Source organism: Lissotriton helveticus, chromosome 3_1 (assembly GCF_964261635.1).
Source record: "Lissotriton helveticus chromosome 3_1, aLisHel1.1, whole genome shotgun sequence".
Lineage (NCBI taxonomy): Eukaryota > Metazoa > Chordata > Amphibia > Caudata > Salamandridae > Lissotriton > Lissotriton helveticus.
This window is the reverse complement of record NC_136061.1, coordinates 302,123,006-302,146,497: the sequence shown is the minus strand read 5'-3', so window position 1 is coordinate 302,146,497 and position 23,492 is coordinate 302,123,006. Positions and strand designations below refer to the sequence as shown.

General features: G+C 49.0%; 1 protein-coding gene across 2 annotated transcripts in view; it reads right to left on the bottom strand.

The window, feature by feature from the left end:
• TRIM37 (tripartite motif containing 37) overlaps window positions 1–23,492 on the bottom strand; it is a 1,276,082-nt gene that overhangs the window by 628,400 nt on the left and 624,190 nt on the right. The window contains exons 13-14 of one of the 2 annotated variants that reach the window (XM_078679853.1): window positions 11,849–12,028; window positions 9,809–9,923 (exon numbers count right to left, since the gene is read on the bottom strand). In XM_078679853.1, the coding sequence (XP_078535979.1) occupies window positions 9,809–9,923; window positions 11,849–12,028 (295 nt within the window). Of the gene's footprint in view, window positions 1–9,808; window positions 9,924–11,848; window positions 12,044–23,492 lie in introns of both variants that reach the window. The other variant, XM_078679852.1, reaches the window with a different exon arrangement.

Here is a 23,492-nt window from a genome sequence, read left to right as displayed (position 1 = left end):
GCAGGGCTGTTACAGTGTATAGTATGTTTCTGATCGTCCCCCAGTAGTTGCGCATTCTCGGGCATGTCCACAACATGTGGAGAATGTTTGCTTCGTCCTCCTGACATCTAGGGCAGTTGTGGGGGGGTGGCAGGGAACATCCTGTGGAGCCTTTGGGGGGTGAGATATGCCCTATGTAAGACCATGGCTTGTATAAATTTGAATTTAACATTTCTGGACACCCTCCTATGATGAACCATGATGATCTTCCATTCCCGGTCTGTTATGGCCTCCCCTGTATCCGTAGCCCAAGTCTCCCTAAGGGCGGTGAGGGGCAGAGCTGCATGTTCTCTAATGCCCATATAGAGCCACCGTACTAGGTGTCCACCCGTCCCCATATAGTGGAGGAGATGAACCAATTCGTGCTGGACTGGTTTGGTGCGTTGTGGGGCCCAGGTGCGTCTCACATAGTAAGTCACCGAGGCGTGTAGGAGGTACAGTCGTTGTGGGGCACCTGTGTATTGTGCGAAAGAGGCATGATCTAGGAGAGTGTCGTCCCCAAACAAGTCCCTACCCTGTCCACCCCGGCCGTCGTCCAGGGTTGTAATCTGCGTTGTGTCAGGTTTCCTTGTGGCATTGGGAGTCCTAGGAGGGGGATGTTGTCTGCGTAGGGGGTGGTCCCCGCCGTGTACGACAGTGCTTTTTGCCAACATCTCAAAGCTACGTGTAGGAGGGGGTGGCAGTCTCTGGGGATCTTGGCAGCGGGCAGTAAAAGGGAGTGAAGATCTCCGCGTGCCAGTGTCTGCTGTGTAAGCAATCTCATGTAGGTTCCTACCCGCCACCCAGCGTGTTAGCCATTGGAGTTGGCTTGCCTAATAGTAGCTACGTAGGTCTGGTACTCCCAGACCACCTTGTCTGGTATTCAGTTGTAATTTCTTGAGGCTGATACGCCGTCTTCCTGACCCCCATATGAGACTGATTAGTAGTGTGTTTAGCGTGGTAAAAATGTGTTGTGGGAGTAGCACTGGCAAGTTTACGAAGTAGTACAGTATCCGGGGCAGTAGGACCATCTTTGAAATCGCCACCCGGCCCATTACAGAGAAGGGTAGGGATGTCTAAAAGTTCACGCTACCCCGAAGGCCATTAATTGCCCTCCGCACATTACCCTCAATCTGGTCTTCCGGACTCCGATATACGTTAATACCAAGGTATTTGAACGTGGTTGGTGCTACCTGGATCTCATAGGTTCCAAACTGTATATGGGTAGGCCGCTGTCCTTCTCGGAAAAAGAAGCCCAGGGATTTCCTTGGGTTTATGGCCAGGCCAGAGATTTTCTCAAACCGTTCAAAGATGGTCGCTAGTTGTAAATGATCACCCTGCAAATTACGGAGGAACACCATTATATCGTCGGCATATATGGAGATCAAGTTATGGGTATCCCCAACTGGTATGCCCGTCTCCGCTGCCCTCTTTCGGAGTGCAATCGCTAGGGGCTCTAATGTGAGTACGAACAGCAATGGCGACAGCGGGCATCCCTGTCGGGTGCCCCTGTGAACGTCATAACTGTCCGAGGTGTACCTGCCAGTGCGTGCTCTAGCCGTTGGGTTCGTGTATAACAGACAAATCCATTTTATCAGGGCATCCGGGAAGCCGAAGCGGCCTAGAACTTCAAACAATAAGTCCCATGTCAGGGAATCAAACGCCTGCCGGAGATCTAGGGCTATGCAGCCCGCGTGCGGCAGTTCTTGTGGGGTGGTCGTCATGAGGGCGTGGAGCCGTCGCGTATTCTGAGAGGTGCTTCTCTCTGGGAGGAAACCACATTGGTCAGTGTGGATCAGGCCAGGGAGATGGGCTTGTATTCGTAAGGCGATAGCTTTGCTAAGTATTTTATACTCCGAGGAGAGCATGGAGAGGGGTCTATAGTTGCTCACGTCAAGGGTGTCTCTGCCGGGTTTCGGAATGGATATTACCAAGGCCTGCATAGTCGTGACCGGCAGATGGCCGACCTCAAAAGCAGTTTTGTAAATTTGTTCCAGGATGGGTGCCAGAATTTCGGAGTAGGTTTGGAAAAAACTCCCCCAGCAGTCCATCCATGCCCGGAGTCTTACCCCGGTTAAGTGTGTGGATAGCTACTTTTATCTCCTGTTGCGTTATGGGTCTGGCTAGGGCCGTCTGAATTTCATGGGTCAGGGTCGGGATTGTCAATTCTCCCAGGAAATCTATCATGTCATCTCTAGTATCTGCAGGGGGAGGAGGATAGAGTCCCTCCAGATGGGTCTTGAACACAGTGTTGATTTCCAGTTGTGTGTTGTCCTGTCTGCCTGTTCCATCCCGAATACTCGTAATTACTGGGACCTCAGGGGTATCTCGGATCAGACGAGCTAGCAGTGCACCAGATCTATCCGCCTCCGCCTGCTGTCGCCTCAGATAGTCCCCATAGTCTATGACCCTTAAGGTTTCTAGGATTTCTGCATGCTCTATGTTACACAATTGTAAGCCGCCTTTGCGCTCTGGGTCAATTCCTACCTCAGTCTCAAGCTTTTTCAGGCGGTTCTCCACATCACAGAGTTTTCCATGAATTTCTTGTCTGGCTCCCACCAATCTGCCTATCGCAGTGCCCCTTAGCACAGCCTTCATTGCGTCCCATACTACCAAGTTCGAGGACGTAGAGCCCCAGTTTTCCCTAAAGTAATTGGTCAATGTGTCGGCAAGGTGTGCGCGGAACGGGCCGTCTTCAAGTAGGGAGGGGTTGAGTCTCCAGGTGGGGACCGGTGAGGGTATCCTACCCCAGTGTAGGTCTAGTGTTTGCGGCCTATGATCCGAAAAGGTTTTGGCGAGATAGTCTGAGGACGTACATTTTGTCATTAAGGAGTTGGTGCAGATGAATCTATCTAGTCGGGTATGTAGGTTATGCAATGGGGAGTAGTATGAGTATTCTTTGTGTGCCGGGTGTAGCGAACGCCATACATCTGTCACGCCCCACCCCTGAAGCCATGTCCTACATGAGTCAGACAGTTTATGTACCCCTGTCGCCTGGAGGGGAGGGTGAGATCTGTCCAGGTCCACATCTAGTATCATGTTCCAGTCACCCCCCAGGATCCAGGGGATATCTATCCCGTCTGCCAAGGCTCGGCCGACGGTTGTGAGAAATCTGTCCTGTTCAAAGTTCGGGGCGTAGATGCTACCCAAGACCACCATTGTACCGTCTAGTGTGCCCTTTACCAGTATGTAGCGTCCTTGTTCATCACCCTCCTCTCCAGTTCCACGAAAGGGGTACCGTATCTCACCCATATCGTGGCCCCCCTGGAGAAGGCTGAGTACGTAGTGGAAAAGATGGTTCCCCTCCATTTTTTCCGTAACGTGTGTGCCTCGGACTGTGTTAGGTGGAATTCCTGTAGGAATACTATGTGTGCACGCTGGCGAATCAGAAAGGCATGTACTCTTTGTCGCTTCTGTACCGCCCCTAATCCTCACACATTCCAGGTAACTAGCCTATATTTCCCTTTCTCTTCAGCCATATCCCGATACAGGTGTCACAGTGAGTATCATTTCACATTGCAATATGTACATTATCGGTGCTAGCCCGGAGACGGTTCCCTCCGCTCCCCAAACACAAACTCTGGAGGCGCAGCCTCGGAACTCTGCTGTGCCGAACATGAAACTGTAGAACATAACCAAACAGTCTGTGTTGCATACGCTTCTGGGGGGTTGGCTAGGCTTGGGCTGTGTCCAAAGGGCCAAACTTGTGTGTGCTGTCGGCTCAACAGCGCCGCCGGGAGAGTTAGCATACAATCGTCTATTACTGTTAGCCGCGTTTCGGGAGGGGGGGCATGTGTCCTATTTATACAGTGGTATATTCCTGTGTGGCACAGGAGCGTGGGGTGTGCAAGGTCCTTATGGCAGAGACAGTAGTCAGAAAGCTCAGCTCGGTTACCTCAAGGGTCAACATGTCACCATAAAATCACAATCATGTACCCAGTCTGTGGGTCCCCTCCTCCCACCAAGGTTTGGCTGTGCATTCTGGTTATAATAAAGGAAAAGGATACCAATGTGACCTGAAGTTCCAGGTCCCTTCCATGTTAGAAGTCATTCCTGGGCGTTGTCCAAAAGTTCATCTGCCGCTCTAGGTGTCACAGTCGGGAATAACACCATACTGTTTTCCGAGTCCGAGTGGACAGTGCTGTCTTCAGTGTCCGTATTTATAGTTCCACGGTCCTCCCTGAAGGAGCCCACCAGTGCGACAGCATCTTCCTGTCCTTGTTTTTGTTGATGGGTAGTAGGTTTGCGCCATTTCGGTTCTGTGCCACATGCACCCGATCTGTCCTCCGCATGATCCGATCCATCCTTGGATCCGCCGGCCGATGAACGCTGGGTTGGGTCCGGGTTCTCCATCACTTCTAGCCACTCTTCCACATCCGTGGGGCTTTCAAAGAAGTGTGTTTTATTGTCGTGGATCACCTTGAGGCGCGCAGGAAATAACAGGGCGTAGCGGAGTTTGGCTCTCTGTAGTCTCTTTTTCACCTCGTAGTAGGAGGACCTCTGCTTCTGCACCAGGTTGGTATAATCCGGGTATAGTGAGATACGTTTGTTTTCGTACTCTATGATGGACTTCATCCGGGCCTGTCTAAGCAGTGTGTCCCTATCTCGGTAGTTAAGGATCTTCACAATCAGTGGCCGTGGTGTTTGTTCTGGTCGCGGTCGACCAGTGGGGATCCTGTGTGCCCGCTCCACACAGAAGAACGGTGACAGTCCCTCTGCAGCTACATTATCTCGGAACCACTGCTCCATGAATTCCGTCGCGTGGGGCCCCTCACTGCGTTCCGTAAGGCCAATGACGCGTAGGTTATTGCGACGATTGCGGCCTTCTGCGTCCTCCACACGTTCCATAAGAGTTTTCACCTGGTGTTGGATTTGTTGGATGGATTCGGAGTGTTTCGCTACCGTCGGGGCAAGGTCCGTCAGCGTCGTCCCTTGGTCTTTGACCGCCAGTTTATCATGGTCGGCTTTAAGCAGTGAGAGATTAGTGGTAAGGGTGCCCATTTGCGTCTCCATCGCGGCCCTAGAGTCTCTAATTTCCTTGAGTATTAGATCCAGTTTGTCCCCCTGTTGGTCTTCCGAGAGGGTAGAGTTCAGTGTTCGAGGTGTGGAACCACCCAGACCTGCGTCCGGAGTAGGCCCCACAGATGTCCCTTCCTTGCCATCCGTGGTCTTTGCACCTTTCCGTACCATGGTGACCGTTCAGAGGCCCTCCCAGTGGCTGGGGCCACGTCGCAGGACAGGCACCTATCACCTCCCGTGTTTCTTCCACTCGGTCTCCCGACTCAGCCCTGCGATCTCTCTAGGCTTCGATGGGTAACCGATCTTTCAACAGGGTTCTAGGTAGGGCACTATTGCTTGGGAAGCCGCAGGCCGCTCCCACCTCCGTCCACCTCAAAGGGGCGTCAGGAATCAGTTCGCAGGGTGGGCACCAGTTCCCGCCCTCTCTTTGGACCCAGGGTGGGCAACTCCGCACTCCCCGTCCAGGGCAACAGCAGCGGCTTTCCCCGCTCCACCACTCGTCCCTCGGTCCTGTTCCCGCGTCTCCGCTGGGCTTGGGGCCGACCGTCTAGATCCTCACCCCTCCGGCGTAGTGCAGTTCTAGGCCGACGGTTCCCTTTCGTACACCATCCCTCACCTCACACAGGGTACTGCCAGTGGCTCTCTCCGCATCTCCGGCCCGACCCAGGCCGTCGGCACTCGCAGTATCCCTCCTCCGCGACTCTTAAGTATCAGCAATGGCGGCGGGGAGTGGGGGAGGGGAGGGAGGTGGGGAGAAGCAGACGGGGCAGTGCAGCGCCTTCCACGATGCCTCCGTGTGTCCCTCACTCAGTGGTTGTTTTACTGGACTTTGGTCTCAGACGTCGGCGCGGTGCGGCTCCGGGCTCCCCGCAGGTAGGGCTCCCGTCCATGCGCCGTCCCCTCCTCCGAGCGGTCGCCTCCAGACCCTCCGAATCTTGCACCAGGGGTATCGGGGGGGGGATGAAGGGGATGGCCACAGCCCGCACCCCCTGGACTCCACTAGTAAGCGGGCAGTGCGTTAGTCGATCGCTCCAGGGCAGCCCCCGGTCACCTCGGCAGGTAGCGTTCCGTGTCCCGGGCACAGCCCGCACAACGTGGGGCTAGGCCGCAGATGTTTCGTCGCGGTTCGCCGGGCAGCCGCAGGTCCTGGAGTCTCCAAACCTCCGTCGAGTCGAGCAGGGCACTTCAGTGGCAGAATCCCACCGTTGGTGGCGTAGGACGGCCCCCCGTCACGGCATACAGGATGTGATTTTCTCCCGGCAGCACCGGAGCTCTAACAGCCTCCGTCCGCCATGATGGCTTGCTAGCCACGCCCCCCCAGCTGCCTCTGTATACCTGTTCATTTTTTCTAAGATGTGGTCTACTTGTGGAGCAAAGAGGTGCTGGCCATCAAACTGTATATTTAGCAGGTGCTGATGAACTTCCGGTTTGAAACCAGAGATACAGGGCCAGGTATGCCTCTGTAAAAGAAGGCTAGAATTAACTCCCTTACTAGCAGTGTCTGTAGAATCTAAGGCACAGCAAATTGTAGCATTAGGTATCTGCTTGCGCTCGGAGACTATCTCCTGTCCCCTCTTCCTATATTCCTCTGAGAGCTGTTGGAGAAGCTCCTCTATTTCGTCCCAGTGGGCACGGCCATAGCGTGAGAGAAGGCAGATTGTATTGGCAATGTGCCATTGGATGGTGGATTATGCAGCTACCCCTTCTGACTGCAGATATTCCTTCACTAGTGACTCATTGTGAAAATCCACCATGTGGAAAATGGCAGCTCTACTAACCAGCTCCTGATACGATGTAGAATCGTCCAGAGGTGAGGGATGGGAAGGTTATGGTCTGTGTCCCCGGATGGATATGCATCAATGAAGTCCCATTGGTCACCCCGTGGAGGAATGTCATATGTATCGTCCACCCCTTAAGACCAACCATGTCAGAGTGAGAAGACCTCACCCCTACCCCCGAGATGTGACATTAAGGGGTCCTCTGGAGAAGCATTGGTGGGCGGTGAAGTGTGAGGAACAGAGAGGGGGTGGTTGATTGAGGGGTAGAGGGCTGACTACCCTATCTGTCTTTCTGCACTGTTTTGGTGGAACTGGAACATACAAGAATTCCTTGAAGGACAGTCGAAGTTTGAAAGCAAAGCAGCAGTAGATCTCGGAAAGCGGGCAAGGATCCGGCCCATATGATGATGATTGACTAGATGTTTCTGCCTTGCATTGATCTCCTTTTGCAGAATGTGAAGGATCGCTTCAACAGTGCCTATACAGACATCTGACTAGGTGGTCTAAGCCAAAGATTTAATCTCCGAGGGCGCTTTCGGTTTCAGTGCTTAGAGTCTGGTCAGCGCCCAGGGCCAGTTTTAGGTCGGTGCGATCTGTGCCACCGTACCGGGTGCTGATTTGGGGTGGGGGTGCCATGTTAATTGTTTTAAAAGCACCCGAGATCACCTTCCTTGTCCCAGAAATTTTAAAGCATCACTAAAAATGTCAAGGCGATTAATGTTCTTCCTGGAGAAAGAGTTTTGTCGGGTAGTAGAAGTTTTGACTCATCATAATATGCCTACTGAAATGAACGTGTAGCATTCAGATCACAAAGTGTATATACGATAAATTGGTCAATAGGTTATTGCTTCTCTCAGAGAGATTCTTATGTTGCTTCCAGTTTATAAACTAAAATCCTAATACAGAGCAGTAAGCTATTTATTGTCATCAAAGCGCTGCATGCAAACTGCAAGGAAAATATTAAAGCTACGTTTTGTTTTTCCTAGACTTTCCTTATTCTGCTATTGCAAAAACATTTGGGTAGAAATACATTCTTAATATTAAAGAAAACTCCTAACAATGGTGTTGCATTTTAAATTCTGAATTTGTGCTTTTCCAGACCAAGGACCCTTAAACTATACTACATACCTGTATGGATGACATGTGACTCCTACACCTTGCTGTCCTCGGTCTTATGTAACATTTCCTGTGCACTGATTAACACACGTATGACTGTCTCCATTCACTGTGATGTAAAGTGATGTGACACTTTAAACAGGTATGAGTGGCGCTATAAAACTAAACAAATCTAAGACAGTGGTTATGGAGACATGGGGGCATTGTCAACTTATGGAAGTGAGGCAATCCGTGGCGGAGGTGGTCATTGAGAGGGAAGTTAACAAAAATTGTCGCACAGGGCGCCACCAGTGCTAAAGCCGGCCCTGTCGGCGCCAAGGTAGATCTAGCCGGTGCCGAAGGTCAGTTCGGTACCGGCGCCAGAGTAGCCAGAGCCGAACCGGTCAGCTTCGAGTCTTTCTTCGTGCCGAGCCAGAGCTGTTCGGAGCGTCCAAATGAGTTTGTCGGCGTCGACCATGGCCCTAATGCAGGGTTGGTACGAAGGTCTGATTCTGAGGCTTCAATGTGGCTGTGTGCCTTTTGGTAACATGCTGGTCAGCTTGAGAGCGGTGTCAAAGGGAAGGGAGAACTGTGCTCGCAGACTGCTGGGCTGGCAGAAGATCCTCGATTTCCAGCTTGGAGCCAGAGAATTCCTCAAGGGAGAATGTTTTTTCATCAACAGCAGACTGTTGTGTAAGATGCTCCCAGTTAAGGTCCTTGAGAGTGAAAAGGTCGAGTGCCATCGTCGCTCCTGTGCGACATCACTAGCAGACAAGCCCGATGGTTGCAAAGAGTCTTCTTGGAACAGAACGAGCAGCAGGTGCCGCAGGTGTCCTCGTTGTGCTCAGGCGAGTGGCACTAATTGAATACCTGATGGAGGTCGCTTTGAGGATATTTTGCGCGGCAACGAGGACAGTATCTGAATGGTGTCTGTTCCACCACCATCGAGGTATGGTGGAGAGACTTGACGAAGACATAGGTAGGCCCCGAAAGGCAAGGCCCACGGTCAAACCACCCCTCGCTCAAGAAGCAACAAAAGTTGATCCAAGACTAAAAGTAATGGAGATACTGTCGGAAAACAATACTAATGGAGGTAAGGAATCTGCATAAACTGTAGCGAGCAAGGCAATGGTGTCGATCTGGAGCATAGAACACATAGAACCAGATAGTGGAAAGAAAACAATCTAACAATGGAGACGATGACCATGAGAATTACCAGCAAGAGGAGTCACACAACCTCGAAGCACTTTGAAGAAAAACACCATGCAAACATACGTCCCAACACTAGATGCCAGGAGTATGCACAGAAAGTTTATCTACAGGAGGTGGGGGCTAAGGGGAATGACAGGGGGGTCAGGAGCGAGGATGGGGGGGCAGGAGGGGGTGGGGGTATGTGTGTTTTTAAATATGTGTATGTATATATATATATATATATATATATACAAGCAAGGGAGCGTGACTCCCGAAACGCGTAGATGTATTTCGTCATTTTAATTAAATAAAAGGACTTTCGTAACCTACCTTGGAGTGCCGGATCATTTATTACTTCTGGAAATAGATCTTATACTAATATATATATACTAATATATATATACTAATATATATATATATATGAATTTGGCTTTGGTTAGTGGTAGCACTCTTAGCCAACTAGTCCATAAAGGTAAATTATTTGGTGTGGAATCCTCATCAATTACACTACTATACTTTGCACTCACATTATGTAATTAACTATATAACTTGGAGAGATTGCATTACTCAACAACCATCTATGCAAAGTGTCTAATTATCTTGACAACCGTAATAGGTACCAGCCACTCAAAACTAAAAATAATGCACATACCAAGTTCTATGGCCAAGAAATACCAAGTGCATACACACAAAGTGCTTAAACCTACCTCTTTTAGGTTGGTTATTTGTTGGATGTAGGTAGCCTGCGCAGTCTCTAGTTGACTTATGTACCAGTGCTGGTCTCGACACTTCTGAAAGAAGGTAGGTGAACGCACCTGGAACCTTTGAAATGTTATTTTAATAAAAATTGTTGTAGTAGTAGTTTAGAAATAAAACTTTTTTTGTTCAAATATCTTTATTGTTATGTAAAAGAGAAAATACATTTATAATATATTGCAATACAACATAGCATTATTAAATATGTATCAGGTTAAAATCGGAGAATACAGAATCAAAAAATAGATTTCATGGCAAAAGTTAATGAGCTGGGATAAAAGAAGTATGAACATATAATTAATCAGGCAAGAAAAACAAATACATAAATGACACATTAAATGATATAAATCGAATCAATATTATAAAACCCAGATAAATGGATTAAACAAGATCCACAGCTTCTATGTCATGCTGAGGTCATAAATCAGTCGTATTGCTTAATAGATAGGATTGCATAACAAGAGAAAGCAAAGAAGAAGAAAAGACAGAAAAAAGTAAAGAAAAGAAATAACGAAGAAAGAGGTGGGGATATCAATGAAGGAAATAACTTAAAGAGTAGAGTCAAAAGGATATTGAACTACCAACCCCTGAGAGGACAGATTCATATATAATTGTCCAGGGATCGCCAAACGATGCTAGAAATGGAAGGCGAGTGGTGCTTCTCCTCAACAAAAGTATGAGCTCCACGGAGGTATGATACCCATGCCCACCAGGTATGATAAGACAGAAGATGAAAAGATTTCAATTCTGTTAGTATAACTTTAAAAGCAATGGATATAAGTAAATCCAATAACTCCATATCCGTATTGTCAACGAGTAAAGGAATAGCTGTAGCCCATGGCCCCAATAGAATCATAGGTCAAGAAAGCTCTAATGAAATATTAAAGATTACTGATAAGTGTTTCCTTATCAAACCAAAAAAAGATTGCAATAGTGTACAATCAAAAAACATATGTTGATGAGTATCTGGTTCTAAATTACAATTCCAACTAAGATCACTATCTCGTAGATTCAATTTGTATAAGCAAGCAGTGGTCCAATGAAGGAGATTTAATGTAAATAATTTAGATTGAATAAGAGAAGGAGTAATCTTATTGCGTAGGGATAACTTCCCAATCAAATGCCAGGTCTCTTATGAAATATGTTTTAAAATATAATTTTCAAAATGATGAGACCATTTATCATATGTGATTGTAGACTGTGAAGGAAGTGGAGCAGATACAAATTTATACATTTTTTATGCAGTATGGCCTGAGCGGAACCACATAGAAAAAAGAGAAACAGTAGCCGAATACGTAGAAAGGGATACTTTAGAAAGTGCAGCCTTTATTTTTAAAAAATAATAAAAATCTATGTTAGTAAGATTATATTCTCTAGCTAAAAAAGAGAAGGGAAGAGGGTTGTGATTGGAATCATAAAGATCTTTTACCAGTCTAATTTCGCTTGCAGCCCACGAAGAAGCCGTACAAGAATCAATATCAGTAACAATTTTAGGATTGTACAGTAGTGAGGACCATCTTGATTTATGAATAGGTTTAGATACTTTGTTGTCAATATGTTTCAGTGCATTAATCGTGTCTAGTATGATACGATGGGAATGACCAGTAACGAGCTTAGAAGCCGTGAGAAAGGAGAAAATAGACAGTGAGAAAGGAGGACGTAGAATAGTTTAAAAATAATTAAAATGCTTTTCAAAAACGAGCTTAAGCTTAAGAACATTATCACAAACAAAAACAGCACAAAATATTATTGGATACCTCAATTTTCAAATATTTTTACTTATGTTGAAAAAATAATCAATTGCAACAATAACATTTTTAATGTCAGAGCACCAGGACAATTCAAAGTATTAGACTATTTTGTTACAATAAATCCCTCATGCACAAAAATTAATAAAATACACATTTTCACAAAAAGTGACCAAACAACCCTAAAGTTGGTACAAGTAATGAAATTCATGAGCTTGAAAAAAGCAATAAATCATGTCTTACCTCAAAACAACGGTATCATTCGGCCTGTTCAAATATCCCTCATTTGCAAGCAAGTCCAGGCGGAAAAATCTGTTGTACCCCCAGCACTCGCCCACCTCAAAATCAGAAGCAAATTCTCGTATGATGTTTTTTGAAGGGTCATTTGAGCACTGATGAACCATTTCCACTCTGTACTCATACCTGGAAGACATGTTTCTGAAAGTTAAGATCAAATCAATTTACTATTCAACATTAAGCAAATAGGATACGACCAGGTACTTAATCCAGTTTCTGCTAACTCAGAAGAAAACTTCTAAATATAATGAAATGACATGCGGTTATTTCAATGCTTTCAGAAATGCTATCTATTAACATAGTTACTACTGAGGAAGCCAAGGGATTGGAAAGAGCAAAAAAAGAAAATAATCATTCAACATGTCCGGGGAAGCATCACCCGTTAAGTTCAGACTGTTACCTGCCTCCAAACAAAACCCTCCCCTAATCACCCTGCCCTGAAATCATCTGTCTCATACTCCTCCACCAACCGAAGGCAGCCCAGACAACAGTGTCCTCAAAGGATAGAAGTAGAAAAATATTTAGCAAGCATCTAGAAGCAGCTTTTTCTTTATATAAAAAAAAAATCCCGAGCCGGGAATGTATACGAAAAAAAGAATTATCCCCCAATGTTTCACCCTGTTATTTGTAAGAAATACCACTTGGAGCAGCTATTCCCTTCAAAAGCACGTCTCTTACCATCAATTAAAGTTTTCTTTTTTCACGTACACAACAACATCCGAGGTCAGGCGTGGTGGCATTTTCAGATCAATGCATAATAAGTGCCATGATGCTGTGCAATGGAAGTTCATTAACCCTGTGAGTTTTATACAACCTCATTATATATCATATATATGCACACACACACGTCATATCCTCTTGCGATTTGTACAACCTGCATTCTATTACAGTAGAATAATATATGAGCCAGGACTTTATTCATGAAATGCTAATAAAATGTTTTAATTACTACAAGGGTACTAGTGCTAGGATGTGGAAAGAATAAAAGTCTATTCTCTTCTGGCATAACCACCTTCTTTTGTACACTGTTCTTCAGCTAGGCTATCACTCTCTCAAAGTCACATTTTCAGCTAGTGCTTGGAGAAGAAAAGAAAACTGACAAAAATCGCCAATTTAATGTATTGCAACATAACACTTTACAATTTGTGCTTTAGCATAATTTCCGCCCAGAGGGCCCAGCAAACAATTACTCACAGGTTTTTAACAGTACACATTCTAGAACGAAACTGAATCCTTCTCACAAGAGTCATGCCAAACTAGAGTTTACATGAATCACCAACAATGGCTATGCCTTCTGAATACACTCCTGTAAATTTAGCCCAAGCTTCCTTGGAACCTTAATTGAATACTATGTCAAAAGGAAGGAAAACTCCTTACTTGCTGGAGGGCAGGCCAACGAGTAGCTAAATGGCTGTGCCCTTCCTCCCTTTTTTCCTGTGTCCCATAATGGTCACCCAGTTGTTTGATTTTCGGTAGTGTTTATTCCTAGGAACCCTATTCTCATATCGTGGATGTACACTGAGAACGGGGATCTGGTGATGAAGTGTAATGAAGCCATTAAGAGTGTATGGTCTGGGAGTTGGTCACTACAAACTCCACAGCTCCATAATGGCTTTACTAAAAACTGCGAAGTTTGGTAGCAAACATCCCAGCACATTAAACCCACACTGATGGCAGTGTGGGATTTAATGTAAAAATCACTCCTGGCATCTTAGAGCTGCCCCCTGAAAATCGACCAGCCTTGGTGTGGTTCCTGAATGGTTGCCCGCCATCTGCAACCGTCAGACAGGTTTCTGGACCCCTGGGTAGAGAGCCTCCGCTCTCAGGGTCCAGAAAAAATGCCCATACTGGGCATAGGTGTCATGCCTCCTCCCCCAGGATGGTTTGAGTCCACGAAAAGGGAAGCTTCAAAGGCCTGCTGCCTTTGGACGCTGTCCCTGCCTTTTTGCTGCTCCCAGCAACTGGTTCCCACTGGTTCTTGCCCCAACTATGGGCAGGAGAATCGGCGGGAAATACAAGCTAGGAAGAGAGGTGTGCCCACCTGAAGCTCACATATCAGTTCCCTCCATCTCGAAGATTAGGGGACTCAGTCAATTAGAAAGAGGCTCATGCCTCCTTCCACTAGAGGGTGGCATATTAGGGGGCACCCCAAAGAAGGGACCTATTGGTCCTGACCTGCACACCTTTAGAGTCCCTAAATCTAGTATTTAGGGGAAAACCTAAACCATGGCTCCTCAGGTTCGAGGAAGAAAGAAGAAGGACCAAAAAGCCGTGCTGAACCAGGAAGAAGAGGACACTAATTACCTTGGCCCCAGCCCTACCGGCCTGTCCCGTCTACGACCTGACTACAGCAAGAACCCCAGAGAGTCCAGCAGCCAGCAACCCCCAGAGCCCAAAGGACCTGCCCTGCGACCTTCCCACAGACTGTCTCCTGTGAGCACGGGATTTGCTCAACAAAAGTTTCACCTCCAGAATCCGGATTCAGTTAACTCCAGGATTCTGTACCACTCTGCACCAAACGCCCATGGCCTGAGTTCGATTGGGCCAATACCCCAAGGAGGTCTCCCCAATGAGCCTGACTTGGGATCTGGTGATTCCCAACCTCCCTCAAGACTCCCAATAATGCCTGTAGTCTCAACCTGAAGGGTCCCCCCCAAGCGCAATCAGAACTGGTAGGAAAAACTAGACACCCCTGCACCGGACGATCCAGGGCCTTGGGTGGCCCAACCGACGGTGTCCAGGCATCCCCAATATCCCAACTTATCTCTCCAGCTGGTGGACTCCTTCAGGAAGTCTCCCTGCCCAAGCCTGTAGCATCTTTCCGAAACCGAAGGTCTCCATTGGAAAGACTCGTGTCCCCGATATGCGGTTTGAACCCAGCACCCGGCCGCCCGAGTGCCGCTTGTGGTGCAGCTCTGCTGCTGGTCGATGGCCCCTGCAGTGCTGATGTTAACCTCAGGAGCTTGGCTCCCACAATCGAATGGCCTGCTTATCAGCAGTCCCTAACCAAAGGCCTCCTTAGCTCAATGGCTAACGTTGGGCCCCTGCACTCTACAGCCGGCTGCCCCAGTGCCGCAGGTGGTGCAACTTGAGTGCCCCTCTAGACCTTGGAGAACCCTGGTCCTAACTCCCAACGCTCACCCTCATAAGTCTAGTACTTACCTCCAATGCTGATAACCATTTCTATCCCATAGGATCCCATGTTATAATATTTGGGGCCGTTAATTGTTCTATGTGAAGTGTAGAACTGTTAAAGTATGGGGAAAAGTGAGTTCAAATTCCAAAGCATAAAAAGTCGTACTTAATCAATCACAGAAATTTGTATAGCGCGCTACTCACCCGTGAGGGTCTCGGGGGGGGCTACTGCCCGAACAGCCAGGTCTTGAGTTGTTTCCTGAAGGAGAGATGATCCTGGGTCAGCCGTAGGTGAGTGGGGAGGGAGTTCCATGTCTTAGCTGCCAGGTAGGAGAAGGATCTTCCTCCGACGGTGGATTTCCGAAATCGTGGGACGGAGGCGAGGGCGAGGCTGGCGGATCGGAGCTGGCGGGTGGGTGTGTAGATCGGAGCTGGTGGGTGGGTGTGTAGAATGTGAGGCGGCTGTTGAGGTACTTCGGGCCCATGCCATGGAGAGCCTTGTGTGCGTGGGTGAGGAGTCTGAACGTGATCCTCTTGTTGAAGGGGAGCCAGTGAAGGTCTTTCAGGTGGGCAGAGATGTGGTTGCGGCGAGGGAGTGTCCAGGATGAGTCGTGCTTAGGCGTTCTGAATGCGCTGTAGTCTATTCTCGAGTTTGGCTGTGGTTCCAGCGTAGAGGGTGTTTCCGTAGTCCAGACGGCTGGTGACGAGGGCCTGAGTGACCATTTTCATAGTTCCGGTGGGGATCCATCGGAAGATCTTTCGGAGCATGCGCAGGGTGTTGAAACAGGATGATGAGACGGCGTTCACTTGCTTGGTCATTGTGAGGGAGGATGAAGCCCAGGTTGCGAGCGTGGTCCGTAGGTTTGGGAGCGCTGCCCAGGGCAGGGGGCCACCAGGAGTCGTCCCAGGCAGAGGGAGATGGTCCGAGGATGAGGATTTCTGTCTTGTCTGAGTTCAGTTTCAGACGGCTGATCTTCATCCAATCTGCGACGTCTCTCATTCCTTCCTGGAGGTTGGCTTTGGCGGTGGCGGGGTCGTTGGTGAGGGAGAGGATCAGCTAGGTGTCGTCGGCGTAGGAGATGATGTTGAGGTTCTGTTGGGGTGCGATGGCAGTGAGAGGGCTCATGTAGATGTTGAAGAGGGTGCGGCTGAGTGAGGATCCTTACGGAACGCCGCAGATGACTTCGGTGGCCGTGGATTGGAACGGAGGGAGGCGGACTCTCTGGGTTCTTCCGGCGAGGAACGAGATGATCCACTCCAGTGCCGCTGCTTGAATTCCGGTGTTGCTGAGGCGTTGTATCAGGGTGCGGTGGCATACGGTGTCGAAGGCTGCTGAGAGGTCCAGGACGATGAGGGCAGCTGTTTCCTCGTTATCGAGCAAGGTCCTGATGTCGTCGGTGGCTGCGATGAGGGCGGTCTCGGTGCTGTGGTTTGCTCGGAAGCCGGACTGTGAGGGGTCGAGGGATCCGTTGGTCTCGAGGAAGGCGGAGAGTTGTCTGTTGATGGTCTTCTCGATGACTTTGGCTGGAAAGGGGAGGATCGAGATGGGGCGGAAGTTCTTGAGGTCCGTGGGGTCCGCAATGTGTTTCTTCAGGAGGGCGCTCAGCTCGACATGTTTCCAGCTCTCCGGGAAGGTGGCGGATGCGAAGGAGCTGTTGATGATGTTCCGGAGTTGGGGTGCGATGATGGAGTCGGCTTTGTTGAAGATGTGGTGTGGGCAGGGGTCGGTAGGGGAGCCGGTGTGGATGGTGTTCATCATGCGGGTGGTGTCTTCGGTGCTGACAGAGGTCCAGGTGCAGAGGATGGTGGTGGGGGGCGCTGGTTCGGTGGTTGGTTGCGTGGTCAGCGTGCTGAAGCTGTTGTGTATGTTGGCGATCTTACGGTGGAAGAACGAGGCGAGAGAGTCGCAGAGGTCTTGCGAGGGGCTGATGTCGGTGTTGCAGGCGCTGGGGTTGGAGAGCTCTTTAACGATGCTGAAAAGCTCCTTGCTGTTGTGGGTGTTTGCGGGTGGCGCCAGGCTTTCTCGAGGGTGCGGCAGGTTTTCTTGGAGTTTTTGAGGTCGTTGGTAAACCACGAGGCTTTCCTGCTGCCGGGTCTGTTGGGAGGGTTCTTCAGTGGTGCGAGTTCGCGGCGCAGTCGGTGAGCCACTGTGTGAGGTTGCGGGCTGCTTCGTCAGGGTCCGTCGTGTTGGTGGGTGGGTTGTGGCTGAGGGAGGTGGTGAGCTGGTCGGCGGTGATCTTGCTCCAGCTTCTGCGGGGAACCTGTCGCGGGTGGTGAGTCGTGGTTCTCCTGAAGTTGAAGTGGACGCAGCTGTGGTCTGTCCAGTGCAGTCCGGAAGAGCGGCTGCAGGAGATGTGCTTGCTGGAGAAGACGGGATCAAGCGTGTGGCCGGCGTAGTGGGTAGGGGTGTTCACCAGTTGCTTGAGTCCGAGGTTGGCGAGGTTGTCCAGCAGGGCTGCGGTGTTGCAGTCCTTGTTGTTCTCCAGGTGGAAGTTGAGGTCCCCTAGGAGGATGTAGTCCGTGGAGGTTAGGGCGTGTGGACTGACGAAGTCTGCGATGGCTTCGCTGAATTTTGTGCGTGGTCCCGGGGGTCTGTAGATGAGGGTGCCTCTGAGGGTGGTCTTGGGGTCGGTGTGTATCTGGAAGTGAAGATGTTCGGCGGCGGTGAGGGTGTCGTCGGAGTTGGTCATGATGCAGATAGTGTTTCTGTGGACGATGGCGATGCCTCCTCCGGTTTGGTTGACGCGATCCCTCCGGGTGATCTTGTAGCCCTCCGGGATGGCTATGGCAATGTCGGGGGCTGAGGAGGCGTTCATCCAGGTTTCCGTGAGGAAGGCGACGTCTGGTGATGTTGTGTCGAGGAGGTTCCAGAGCTCCACGGCATGCCTGTGGACTGAGCGGGTGTTGAGCAAGATGCACTTGAGGTGGTTGTTGTTGGTGTTCGGCTTGGCGGGTGCGGTGCAGGTCCTGAGGCAGGTGAATTTGCAGGCTTGGCAGGAGAAGGGTCCATGTGTGCGCTTCGGGGTGGCTTGGTAGCAGGCGGTGTTTCGGCCAACGTTGAGTGCGTGGAGGGTGGCGGCGGCGTAAGTTCGTCAGGTGCGCTGGCATCGTCGTGGGCCAGGGGTCCTGACGCTGGGCGTAGACGGGCTTGCCTTTGGCGCGCCTTCGGCGCACAATCGGCACACCCACTGTGCGCGGTCGCGCCACAGTCGCCATAAGAGGGGAGGAGGAGAAGGAGGGGAGGAGGGGTCAGCTGGGAGGCGGGAGGGAATAGCAAATGGGTGCCGGGGGCGGGCCCACACGGGAGGCAGCGGCGGGAAGACGGAGGAAGCGGGATGAGAAGACTCCCGGCAATCACAGGCACGCTAACACACACAAGGGGTACAGAAGGAGAAAAAGGGGCGGGCAGGCACACCAGAACACACTGGGGGTACAAAACGAAAAACGGGGCGGGCAGGCAGACTCAAACACACTCGGCCAGAGGGGAAGGGGCGGGCAGGCACACTGGCACTAAGCAGGGCCCAGGCAGTCCAGGTGATCGGGCAGAGTGCCAACTGTAGCGAGGAAACAGGCGGAGCAGCGGGCAGGCAGGCGGAGCTGCAGCGGTGGGGAAGTGACCTACCCGAGGGTCAGGGGTCACTGTCTCCGCCGCGGACGCCTTAAGAAGGGAGGAGGGGTCAGCTGGGAGGCGGGAGGGAATAGCCAATGGGTGCCGGGGGGGGGCTGCACGGGAGGCAGCGGAGGGAAGACGGAGGAAGCGGGATGAGAAGACTCCCGGCAATCACAGGCACGCTAACACACACAAGGGGTACAGAAGGAGAAAAGGGGGCGGGTAGGCACACCAGAACACACTGGGGGTACAAAACGAAAAACGGGGCGGGCAGGCAGATTTAAACACACTCGGCCAGAGGGGAAGGGGCGGGCAGGCACACGGGCACTGAGCAGGGCCCAGGCGATCGGGCAGAGTGCCAATTGTAGCGAGGAAACAGGCGGAGCAGCGGGAAGGCAGGCGGAGCTGCAGCAGTGGGGAAGTGACCTACCCGAGGGTCAGGGGTCACTTACCTTGTATGTAGGAACCTTAAGGTGTGGTATCTAGGCATACCATCCTCAGTAATTAAAATAATCCAAAGTAACTCCAAAGTAACCAGAAAGTACTTACTGTATGATACAAACTGCATTTAAAAGTGATAAAAACTTGTAACAATTGTAGTTTCAAACACAACTGCATTACCTTGAACAGCCTCGCATTTTGAAAGTATATACTACTCACCTGGACCAAGTCCTGCTTGGTTCTGAAATAAAGCAGAAGTTTATTTTTTTTATTCTTACCTCATTAATCTGGATTCTGTCTCCGAGTGTGTGTATCTGTCCTTGATTAAGTGAATACAATAAATGCTTAACTGCTCACCCACACTACCACATAGAGAGCTATTAGTACTTAGCTCATTTAGCATCTGCTATAGCTCTGGGGACTCCCTGGACTCTGTGCTCACTAGACCTCATTTTGGTACAGTATATACAGAGCAACCTTCCTACAACTTACCTTAACCTTTAGTTAAATGTTTTACAAATGGAGTGGCAGTGAACCTCTATGTAATGTTTGCAAACCTTACATTGACAAAAATGAAGAGCTAAAGTGCCCCACCCTCAACCCCTCAATTGGCTACTTGCGGAGTGTTTTCATAAATTAATCTATACACTATGGTCAGGAAGCAACTCCCATGGGCACAACAATGTAGCCCTAAAATCAGTGTAAGCCAGCAAGTGTTTGTGTAGATATGGTGGGAGGGGTAACTGCTTGACAGTGATAGGGGGAAAAGAAAATTGGTGCTATTTACATTAAATCCCACAATGGCATCAGTGTGGGTTTAATGTGCTGAAAAGTTTGCTGCAAAACTTCCCAGTTTTTAGAAAGCCATTATGAAGCTGTGGACTTCGTAGTGACCAACTCCCAGACCATATACTCTTTATGGCTTCATTACACTTACAATGTATTAGGAATGGCCATAGACACTGTAGGGTTACAGGGCTCATGCCACTATACCCTCACCCAAGGGCTAGTGCACCCTGCTAGAGGGGTGGACTTACCTAGGCCTTAGGCAGTGGATTGCAAGCAAGGTGCACAAGGTTGTATACCAGTTACATTCTTCTCTTTTCCCTGCACCAAAACACGCAGCCTTCAGTGGCAGTGTGTGTGGGTTAAGGTGCAGGGCCTTTAAGGGTGGCACAATAGGTGCTGTACCCCTTAGAGGCCTTCCTTGGTCACAGTGCCCTTGGTACCCATGGTACCTTTTACAAAGGGCTTACCTTAGGCCCGGGATGTGCCCATTGGGGATACAAAGGTACAGTCTTGGGAAAGAACACAGGCCCTGGGAACCTGATTGGCAGGGATCCAGGGCATATCAAGTCAGGTTGCATCAGATGTCAGGCAAAAAGTGTGGGTTAATGAAGCAAAAAGGGGCACTTTCCTACATAAAAGTTTTCCCAACACTACTGGTGCACCCGCTATTAGTTACCCATAGATAACTGCAAACATTTACTTTAAAGTAAGAGTGGTGTGATGTATTCCTATAGGTTCTGTATCGATCCCCCCATTCCTGACCCTATTCTGGTTAACAAGTTAACTAGCAGCCATCCCATGAGGCAGAAAACCCCCATGATGCAGGAACCGTTATCTGATAAAGCCACACTACGGCACAGGAACGTGTTATCTGATTAGGTCATAACGCTTGCCATCTAATTAGACAAGCGATATTCCTCCAGCCCCTGATAAGGCATACGGAGTTCTCAAAACAAATCAAACCTATGACAACCTGGGAAAAACCCTGCGGCCATTGTTTTGATTTCACCGAGAACTTCAGCAAAAGAATGTGCTAACGACCTGGTCGTATGACATCCTTATTGACGTATCTATGTCCATCCTTACGTCAATCTCGGCACCTTAAAGGTATAAATATTACCGATATTGCCCTATGCAAACACACGCGGTGGTGACGAGATCGGAGCAGCCAGACTTGCCGAAGCCCAGAGCAGAGCAGACCCCGCTGGCGCAGCCCCGCCTTCCTGACGCGCTGAGAACGAGACGCTGCCTTTCTCCTGCCGAGAAATCCAGCTCCGGCGCTTCCGGGTAGCCCTCGCAGGCAGCCTGGGATATCGAGACCAGAGACGAGAGATACCATCCCTCATCCATCCTAGATTCCAGGTACAGAACTGAATAACCCCTCACAGAGAATTCTTTAGTCAGTCACTTGGCAAAACAAACTTAACTTAAACTGTAACTTTCTATTCCCGCCCACGCATTAGACTTAGGTCAGGTACACGGGGTAGGCGTAGTTAGAAACACCAGTTGAGTACGATTAGTCAAATGTATATGTGTATGTAATATATCTTATTCATTTTAAACCTTCATATGGCTTAAAAACCATATCAATGTTTTTACAGTATTATTTTATACTTCTGCTTTTAATGTATGCACTTTACTTAACCATAAGTATTGCAATAATATCGATCCATTTCTCTTGTATGAGAAAAGAGACTGATCAATAAATAACATCTTTTATTGAACACGCCCGTCTCTTCCTTTTCTCTACAATCTGATGAGACTAAGAATGCACGTACTGACTGAGTAAAATAAATTGCCTTTTGTTCACACGACTCTCGAGATACACTCTTGATTAGGGGAGAGCAAAGTTGTCATGTTCTATGGTTGTCAGAAACTAAATCCCTTCTTGTCTATCCAGGGAGGTTAAACTCCTCCTTGCCTATTCGAGAAAGTTTCTAGTGAACTCTGAGCTAGCTGGCAAACCCAAAACTTTAAGTCTAATATCGACAGTAGTAGACCTAGTTAACGTCTGGTCTAGGCCTATACTATTGAAGGTATTATTCCAATGCGCAGAGCCTATTGGGATAATAGGAACTACAGTGGTGTTTGAAAGAAGGAGGATGCTGATCACAGAAAACAGCTCCAACCCCCACTTTGTTCCCACTCTCCTTTGTTTGAGGCCCTGTGTGGAGGGAATCAAATTAGTTTCCCATCAAAACACCACCCAGGAAGGCGGACCTCAGCCTTTGCACTTAGTGACAAGTACATGCAGTGTATACTTGAGAAGATCTGCCCCAACTACTTCATAAGGGAAAACTATACCCCAAGTTGGTCGACTGGATTTTTTTTTTTTTAACTCTTTTTATTTAACATAGCTCAGCAGATAGACACAGTAATTGAATTACATTAATCATCTTGTATACATTTGTATCAGAACAGGCAATGCAGGATTAGGACACATTTATACATTTGTACATTTGAAATAGAGCCCATTTGGCTATAGATAGCGCCAGTCAATAGACAGCAACACATTGAAAATGTAGTGCCCCCCCTTCCCAGCCCATCACCGCCCCCCTTGTTCAGCACCCACGAAAAGCGGTCCAGGGACCCCACACCTTTTTCCACTTCCTGGGGTAGCCCCTGCTTTGATAAACAGCTTGCTCTGCCCGCTGGCACCAGTCCGAATCTGATTCCCAGTCCTTGACTTGTGGGTGTTGCGCTGCGCCCCAGGCCCATGCAATATTGCTTTTAGCCACCCATGCTGCGAGCAGCAGCCAGATTTTTTTATATTTTGGACAGGAAGCCTCCCCTGCTGTAGGCAAAATGAGCCATTTCAGGTACAAGGGGACAGTCACATCCAGGTCTTGAGTCATTCTCTGCATTCTCTGCACCATCTGGACACAGTAGGGCTGTATCATTGGCACCCCCAAAGAATGTGATAGAATGTACCTTCCCGTACACACCCCTGCAGGCAAAGAGAAGATTCACTCCTTCCTAGCCTTTGGAGTAACACCCTGAAGTAATATGATCTATGTACGATTCTCAGTAGTACTAATCTGAACCGGGTACAGAATGCTATTTCTCGTGGGCTTTGGAGGGGTCGACTGAAATTCTGAACAAGGAAACACTGAGGAGCTTTTTGAATGTTAAGATATAGCTGCCTTCTAGGCAACAGAAGAAAAGGATGATGTTACTTACCCTATAATCATCTGTTCTTGGCATGAGGAGCTGTAGATTCAGATGCTTTGAATACACCTGCCATCTAGTATTGGGTCCAGATGTGTGCAAGTTGTTTTTCTTCTAATACATCTTTCCTAGTCACAAGGTAAGGCGACTCCTCCTTTCGGTGATAATGCTCATGGGCATCAACTCCACTGTTAGATTGTTTTCCCGCAAAAGGCCAAGAATGGAGTAAGTAGGTGTACTATATAGATATCCATGCGTATGTAGTGTGATTAGTAAGAACTGCAACAACCACAGGTGTCCGGGGAGGAGGGAGGGCGCATGTGAATCTACTGCTCTACATGCCAAGAACAGATGCTTACAGGGTAAGTAACAATCTGCTCGAGGCATGTGTGCTGTAGATACACATGCTTTGCCATAGACTATATACCAGTACTCCCCAAAGCGGTG